This window comes from Montipora foliosa, chromosome 8 (genome assembly GCF_036669935.1).
Source record: "Montipora foliosa isolate CH-2021 chromosome 8, ASM3666993v2, whole genome shotgun sequence".
NCBI lineage: Eukaryota > Metazoa > Cnidaria > Anthozoa > Scleractinia > Acroporidae > Montipora > Montipora foliosa.
Window position 1 is genome coordinate 13,335,338 of NC_090876.1, and position 9,054 is coordinate 13,344,391.

At 41.6% G+C, this 9,054-nt stretch overlaps 1 protein-coding gene across 1 annotated transcript in view; it reads left to right on the plus strand.

Annotated features, from left to right (window-relative positions):
• LOC138012722 (uncharacterized) overlaps window positions 1-9,054 on the plus strand; it is an 86,744-nt gene continuing 77,690 nt past the window's right edge. Inside the window, exons 1-4 of the mRNA XM_068859594.1 lie at window positions 1-222; window positions 3,033-3,176; window positions 4,426-5,001; window positions 6,448-7,014. Coding sequence (XP_068715695.1) covers window positions 150-222; window positions 3,033-3,176; window positions 4,426-5,001; window positions 6,448-7,014 — 1,360 coding nt within the window. The 5' untranslated portion in view covers window positions 1-149. The remainder of the gene's footprint in view (window positions 223-3,032; window positions 3,177-4,425; window positions 5,002-6,447; window positions 7,015-9,054) is intronic.

Consider the following 9,054-nt stretch of genomic DNA (forward strand, 5'->3'; position numbering starts at 1 on the left):
ATACAAAGCGTCACTCTCCAATAAGCAGTTTATGTTTGAAGACACCCGTTTGACAAACCTACCGAGAGGATGAACGATTCAACATGACCAGAGTCCTTCCTTAAACCCAGCAGTAGAGTTGTAAATTTGTGGTGATAGAGTCAGTTGCGATGAGGACGCATGCTGTATCCGTTGGGACCTTGCTGCTGGTTTTCATTCAACTTGTTATCATCGAATCACAACGTAAGTGACAGGATGCGATAACAGTAACCCTTTCACGTTTGGCGAACTTTGAAAACATATGCGAAAGTCCGGTGTTCTCCCTTAAGAATATGCCACCAAAGAGCTTTTATAGCAATTACAAGGACATTTGCTTTTAGGAAAATAGAAACATTTCATTTTGAAGCCACAAAAATTAATAGGTCACAGCCGAGAAAAGTGTTATTTGCGACTGTGTCAAACGCCTCTGCGACTTTCATGCGTGATTATTTTACCTCCTCATTTGAAATTTATTTGATTGATTTTATTGAATATTTTTGCAGTCGTCAGTATTCTTGGACAAAATTAGCTTTCGCTAACGTTGGACAGAGGCTTATTCCTGTGTCAAAAAATTTCGGGGATGTCAAGCGCACCGATGAAGTGTACTATGGTACCGATTTTGGGGTGCCGTGATTATTTTTGTGCGTGTTTCCCAAGGGCTTTGTTGCATGGGTGATGTAGCCTTTTGACGCCTGACAAATAACGCGAATCAGTGTTTGCAAGGCGTCAACGACAACGTTCTCTCGAGTTGTTGCAGACATTGTCACGTAACTTTTTATGTGCCTTACTGTCACATGGTACAGCGGCTTACCTTCAATAACTAGCCAGCGACCACGCATAAGCAGCCTCGAGAAAGGTCACGCGGGACCCCTGGGTGGCAAGATTGCATGTAAACGTGAGCTATTTTTCGACCCCACCTATCCGGCTTACCCCAACTCCATGTAAACAGGCCCTTAATTAAGCCGAAGCTCTCAAAAAAATTTGACTTAATTTTGGAGTCTGCAAGCTAGCCAGGCTCCATGATAGTGAACGGTCCTTAGACACAAATCCTTAAGTGATATTGACATCCTGCTCATAGGCTTACTTTAGTGTGATTACACGCGTTTTGGAGATCTCCTCCAAATTTGGCGTGCCGGATACTCGAAAGGGGTTTTGAGAGGCATGCCGCAAAATCAAAAGCTCATCCAGACGGCGGTTTCATGATATAAAATCGACAATAAATGGAATTCGTAACGCTTGTGTCTGGCGTGACAATTTCTGTGATGGGCGGCGAGCATCAACTTACGCAAGTTGGTTCCTGTTTTTCTTAGTTATGTTTTAATCGCTTTTTAATTTATTTTCTTTTTCATGAAGAGAAAGACCGGTAATTGAGGCATTTCGCGCATTGAATGTTTGATGCGTTTGTCGTGCCGTTTCCATTCATTCGTTATGCTTCTCTTACTGGCAATGGGCTTCATTTGACTTGTGACAAACGGAGTCTCATCTAAGTCTCGAGTCTACTTTTAGTCTATGTTTTTGTATTTTAGCCATTCCACTGATAATAACCTTATAACTGGTGATTTGGGTATGAGTATGTCCAAAACTGGGGGATGCCGAAGTTATTGTGTCCGCGAGCACGATAAGAGTCGGCGAGCCAAGAGAAAGCCGAGCAGGTGAGGGGGGGCAGGCTGACATGGATTGGTGTCATGGGAGAGATAAAGTGTCTTATATATAGAAGATATTACATGGCCGCTTGCGGATACGAATTTTATCTTCTGGTGCTGGTAGTATCAGCACGAGAAGATTAAATTTGTATCCCCAAGCGTCCATGTAATGTTCAAATTGCTTTATTCATTTTCAAAATCATGGCGAAAAAGTGGTCGCCAACCGCTAAAACAGGCATGTTGTGTAACGTGAAACAAGATATGAAAACTATGAGAAATGTCCAATTCAGCCATAAAGATGTTATTGTAGTAGGAAACAATAACATGATTATACAGCACAAAAGTATCTTAAAAGGAAGGAGAACCTAGCAGTTTATTGGCTAATCGTGTTAGTAACCATGACGACACCCACATCTTTACACGTGTTTTTGGGGGTTTGTTGCTAAATATGTAATGGTTAAGTAATTTGAGAGAAGTTGACATTATTTTGGTCAGTTTCCAACTTTTGTAAGCCAATGACCCTGAATATGACGTCATCATGTCACGCCCATGGTCACGTGACCCGTAAAAGAAAACTCTAAATAATTAATTTGTCTACGTGCTACACAATTTGGGTATTTAATCAGTGGTTTGATAATTTGTATTCGTAAGCATGGTTTTCTTTTTATTTTGAAAAATGTCCTTTTTAAAGAGATAGACGATACTGAAATGCCCATAACATTTTCAAAAATGATGATTTGAAAAAATCAATGCTTAGCTATATTCTGTATGTGAGGGTGAAACGTGTTATTTAAGAAAAAGTAATTCAATTTAACGACCGCTGGCAATTTAGCTTTTTCTCAAACCGGAAGTCAGTTCGTTTACGCATGCGTAGTTGATCTAAGAACGAGCGCGATGAAGGGGGAGGAAAGACCTTCGATGCAAACAACAGTTCGTGCGGTGATTTTTGCTTGTGAGTGGGTTTTCTGGTCAGCTCACGATATGATGACGTCAGTCACCGGAAGTAATATTTCACTTCCCTAGCAACGCGTGACGTGACGTTTTTGAGCCGTGGACGGCAACCGGGAGTAATCTCTTTTCCCTGTTAACTTTTCTTTTCACTACCACCTTTAACAATATAAACCTTTTATTGCTAAGTATCTTTCCTCCATTAGAGATGATTAGGTTAAAAATATGGCAGAGCGTACTGTCTTGGCATGCGAAATCTTCATTTCCGGTTGCCGTTCGCGTCTCAAAATCAAGCGTATGATTTTTTTTTTTATCAAAAAGGAAAATGCTAGTATTTCATCAATATTGTATCTATGTAATAGCGAAATATTAACTGGTGAACATTGTTGGATCCTTTTTAATTACGTATTTGGTTTTTAACAGGTATACGGGAAGGAAGATGCCCAGTAGTGCAAAGACGGAATGATTGTCCTGAGGTCGTTTGGGATGCTTGTACTTGTGACCTCGACTGCCAAGGGATAAAAAAGTGTTGTTTGGACGGCTGCAATTATGCTTGTCTTTATCCAGGTAAGTTCTCTTAGAGTGGTTTTCAATTGAGTGTCGAAAGTAATTAGCGAATTACTTTGGTTTTGCATTCTTTCACTCAACGATTGGTGCAAAGTTCTCGCGCCACTTTTTCAGCTAATCAGAAGTGAAACCAAAACCAATTGTGGCTCGCGCGTGCACATTTTCCCGCGCTTTGTGTCAGCTTCGTGTTATTACTTCGAGTTTTGATTGGTTTACTGGATTGTCTCCGTCCATTTTAATTGGCTAAAGTAATTACTTTCGGCTGACCTTGCAGACAATACTGTTTCGTTCTTCTGGGCTTCATCAGTACAGTGCTGGAGGTTAGGATTAAAAAGCCACCCCAAATGTCCCACGCATGTGGTACATCTAAGCCATACCAGAGTGCTCAAACTAGCGAGCTAGTGAGCATGCGCAATTACTAGCAGCAATGGCTCATCCTAGTAGAGTGCTCATTATATACCTTTTTTCATCATCGACTGCGAACAGTCCTTTCCATACCAGACGAACTTTGTGAATTTTTGTCACACAATCGAGAGAATAGATTGAGGGAGTTCCTCATGTCTTTCTCCACCTTTTCTCTCGATCTTGTGACAAAAACACGTTTGACTCAACAAGCGCACGTTTTCAGAGACATAGCTTGGAACTCCTAGTGGGTACTTTTTTTAATTACGTAAAAATAGGCATTGCACTTTGTTACGATAAGTTTATAATACTAGGTGTGGAAGATTCGAGTGTTTCATCGTTACCCATTCCGAAGACCTCTTTAAGCTGAACCAAACGGTAAAGTGAAAGCTCTGATGAAAGGCTAACGCTCGAAACGTCAGCTTTTAGAATCTCTGTACGGTGACCAATTACATTATCAAATCCGTTGATAAAAGCAAGATTTTTGCAACTACTTCCCCATCGACGCAGCACCACAGTATCTTTAGATAATAGATTCATCCTTTAATCATATTTAACGTCGATAACTCGTAACAGTAATTCAACTGACAAACCTGAGGTCGATGGTGCGCTCATTTTACTGCCCCCTCTCCATCAGTGCTTCGTTTTACGGGAATTTAAAGCTACTTAGCTACACGGAAAGGAAAGAAGTCGACAAAAGAATGCGAGATCCTGGAAACGAACCTAGGACCTCTTGCCCCCTTAGCAGCGCACTAACCGACTGTGCCATCCTAGCCCCTACACCGATGCAGATTTGTGCAGAAATTCTTAACGAACTGAACTAAACGACAATTTTTTTCCCATCTAGATTTTGGTACACCGTCCGTCAGAAACAATGCTGATGTTGTGTTCATAATGGACTCTTCGGGTAGCATCGGAAAACTTGATTACAAGCGGGAAAAACAGTTTGTCAAAGATCTGACGAACGTATTCGAAGTCGCACCGAATGCAACCCGAGTAAGCACGATCATATACAGCGATTACCCGAAACTTATCTTCGACTTTAACACGTACAGCGACAAACGAAGTATCATTGTAGCACAAGACAATTTGGAGTATCTAGGGAACAGAACGCGCATAGACAGAGCGCTGGATGAAGCCTTGGTCGTGTTTTCTGAATCTCGTCCGTCCGTTCCTAGAATCGCGTTTGTGCTAACCGATGGAGAGCAGACAGAAGAGAACGACGCCAAGCCGTTGGACGTTGCAGTTCGACCGCTGCATGACTTGGGCGTCCAGGTTTACGTAATTGGCATTGGAAGTTACATTAAAAGGGAGGAGTTGTATCTACTGGCCAGAAGACGACAGGACGTTTTCTTTGTAAGCTCATTCGAAAAACTCTTGAGGCAGACTTACCGCATTGTAAATCAAATCGATACTGTACAAGGTAAGTATTGATTATTAGTTGGTGAGAAATGCTTAGACTTAAATTAAAGGAACACTTTGTGTTGGATATCAAAATTGGGCTTTCATTTAATTGTTTGTATTTTTGGACATTAGGCATGAAAATGTGATGCGTCAACAATTTTTGTTTCAGTATTAAGGCTTGGCCAAACGCTCGCAACATTTCAATGCAACATCTTGCAACATTGTTGGGCACAGCATGTTGCGTACGTTTGGCCACCATGTTGCGATATGTTGCGATATCAAATTTGAAAACGGCCAAATTTTTCGTGCAATATTTTGGATGTTGCATGATGTAGTACTCGTTTGGCCACGTTCACGCAAAAAAATTGTTGCGCTAGGGCATGCGTGTTAGGTCCACTTCTTGCGCGCCAGGGACCTGGGGCACATGAACATTGACATGTTGCGTTAAAACTTATGAAAATGTTGAGTGCGTTTGGCCACCCCGTTCAACACATGTCGCAATGTCATGCAACAATGTTGCAAGATGTTGCGCTAAAAATGGCCAGGCCTTTAGTTTCATTCCCGTTTTCTATTATCGCTATGTAATAATTGGTTTCAGGAGCCCATTACCTGGGGCCTCCATATGTATGATACCCTTGAGTCAACCCTGTCCCATATCTTTTTATATTCAGAACTACTATATATTTTCATCATTTAAAACACCTTCGTGTTTCGGGTGTGCTGCAAGTGATGCAATCAATGCCCGACCATAAGTCTCTTCAGTGATTGGCTATTGTGAAAACCCCCGCGAAAACCGCCCTGGGAGGTGCAGGGATGACTCAGAGGGTTAACGTAGAAGGTGGAGGCTCCATCCACGTGGTGGGCTCTTGTTCGTTTTTATTACTTAGCGACGTCAGTCGTTTTCTAATTTTAGCCACCCATATAAGAAAACATCCCGCTGGTAGCTGTTCGAGATCGAAATTCCACAACGGTATAAAACGCAAAATGGCAGGAAGCAAAAAAACACTGTATAATTCTCAGTTACTGTCCGAGGAAAGAACTATTTATTAAGCGAGGGAGGAGTATATTTAATACTTGAGTGTTTTCTCCTATACAGCCCTCAAAGATGGAATCAGTGCATGCTGATTTTTGGGGAAGGAGAAAAACCGGGAAACTCCGCGAAAAGCAGGGTGGATCAGCCAAAACTCACCCCAGTTATCATGTTATGGCATCAACCAGGCTATAAATCCTGTCAACATTTGGTGGGAGATAGCTCTGACCAAGAGCCATCCTTGCTCTCCAAAAACAATCGAAATAGGGGTTTCCCAATTGGTCACCCTCCATGTATCAGCCCCACCCAACAGTCTTTTCTGTCAACTTACCTCTGTGGTCCCCGAGAACAGTGTTCACAGTTGAGGACCCTGTAACTGTATTCTGTAGCATGCTTAGACTATTTATTTATTTATTTTACTTTCCTTTCTCTAAGATCTGATCCCGCCTCTGCAAATAACAGCCGATATGCTTTTTCTGTTGGACTCCTCGTCAGCAGTACCAAGATTAAATTATCCAAAAGAATTAGAATTTCTCAAGAAAGTCGTCGATTTGTTCAGAATATCACCACGGTACGTCCGAGCCGGTGTCATTCCTTACGGGGTCAGAGCAGAGCTATCGATTCCGCTTGGAAGGCATTCCACCAACGAGGCCATTAACCGATCTATCGATTTACTTCCGTACATCGGCGGCCAACGAAGAATAGAAAGGGCACTGATACTAGCCAACCAGACATTTTCCGAAGCACGTCCGCTGGTTCCAAAGATTTTGCTCATTCTCACTCACGGTGGAGCCCTCACTATTCCTGGGGCCAATTTACTGACCGCTGTCCGGGCCCTCCGTTTTCAAGGTGTCTCTATGTTTGTGATTTCCTTCGGTGAAGACGTAAATTATGCGACGTTGGGTCAGATCGTCCAAAGGAAAAATCTAATCACGGACAAGTCTTACGATGCACTTGAACCTTACCTTCCGTTTGCTGCGAGCTACATAAGAGTGAATTCAGGTGACAACTTGTATAATTTCCATAAACTGTGAATGATTATGTATTTGCTTTCAGCCCTTTTCCATAGGTAATATGTCTCAAGTTATTAATAGATCGACTCCCACGCTGTACAGAAAGGAAATTAGGTAACAGCCAATCATATGGTCGGAATGTGTTCCGCGTGGATAGCTCACGCTCAGCTCAGCCCACACATTCCCGCCATAAGATTGGCTGGTGCTCAATCCCCTTGGGATCTGTTCAGCGTGGAAATCGATTTAAAAAAAAACTTGAGACATACTACCAAGGGAAAAGGGAATCTCTTCTCCCTTTATTTTTTCTTTCTTTCAGTATATAATAGACTTCTGTAGCTCCATCCGTGTACAAAAACAGGGAAACGAACTTCGATGTAACGAAAAAATCTTGCTCCCTATAAGTAGAAAACATGGGGCTACCACCTTCAAAGGATCTGTACAGGCCCGCAAATGATCCCTGGACCGGAAATGATCTCAATAAATGATACCCTCAAAAATTAGGAATGTTGTGGACTCCTTGAAAAGTCCACGGATATATGAGGAAGCTGCAAAATTCCCTGGCATAAAAGTAACCATAAAAATCGGTAAGCATACTGTGCGTAACAGTTTAATTTTAATCTTCCCCTTTCTTTTCTTAAAACTTTAAAAAGTCATGAGTGGCCCGATCTTTCATTTTCTTGCGCTTGCAAAGAGTATCAAAATTCTCGTCTTCTCTTGTTCTCATTTGACCTTAGGTTTCAAAGATATACCAAAAAAATTAACAAACAAAAGAAATTTCAATGCACGTTTCTTTTATATCGTGGGGAATTTGTCAGTAGAAAGTCCGGCTGTTCCGGGTTAGCTGGGTTTTTTTTCTTAGTTGTGTTGTTAAAATTTACTTCGTTTTGTTAGCTCTGTTTGGAAAATGAGTATCGCGCAATTCTTACTCGTTGTAATTATCGTAGAATAAAAGAAAATGTAGACATGTTACAGTTAACAGGAAAATTGTTCTGTTGCACTGAGCTGCTGCATTGTAAATTTTAAAGTTGTAAAATTTGCATGCTAAGAGTTTAAATGTACGGACTGTTGCGTTATAAGGAAAAAAATATGTTAAGTTTTAATCTTCAGTTTCTAAATTCTCGAGTCCATTCCATTCCTTAATTACCGATGAGGCAACCATTAACGGCCCGGGATCATTTGTGGTCCAATTCGGGGATCATTTCTGGTCGGGGGACATTTGCCGTCCAATTCAGGGATCATTTCCGATGCAGGGACCATTTCCGGGCCGGTATCATTTCCGGGCCTGTACAGATCAGACCACTGTCACTTAAGGACGTTCGCGCGAAATTTTTCTAACATTGATTTTTTTCTGCAAATCTTACCATTGAAAGATGATGAGTTAGTGATTTCAGAAATGTAAAAAAAATGGTGGGTCACCGACTTCGTTTTGGAGAGAACTTGCCCGGAAGAACACCCTAAATCTGAAAAAATACGGCTTCTTTAGCGAATAAGGCCACAGTGTCTGTAAGCCCAAAAATATTGCAATTACATCTTTGAAGTGAAATGTTCTCAAGTGAATTTAGTTAACTGTTGAGGTTCCTTAAAGAACAAATTCGCATTTAGCGACCATAGTTTCATGCGTCTTGCAGACACAAGATGGCAGGATTCCATGTCCCGAGGACAGAAATCTTGAAATTTTTTTAACTTCCCACATTGATTTTTCGTTCATTTTTTTGTTCGCAAGAAATTGAATGAGTTGAATTTCTCGCCAATTTTTTTTTTCTGCGATTTTTCCATTGACGCGTCGCCAGTTCAAGGGTGGCTGCACTTGCGATTTTCATCGCGCGCTGGCAACGCAACAAAATTTGAAAAAGTCGCATCACCGGCGCGAGCAAAAAATCGCTTGTGTAGCCGCGGCTTTACAAGGATCAGAAATTTGCCGTAGCCATTCGCGAGCATCTGCGAGAGCTTCGAAGAAATAAGTTACGATTTGCAGTCAACAAAAAGCAATTGACGACCTAAGACAAACGAAATTGAAACCTCTTCTAGT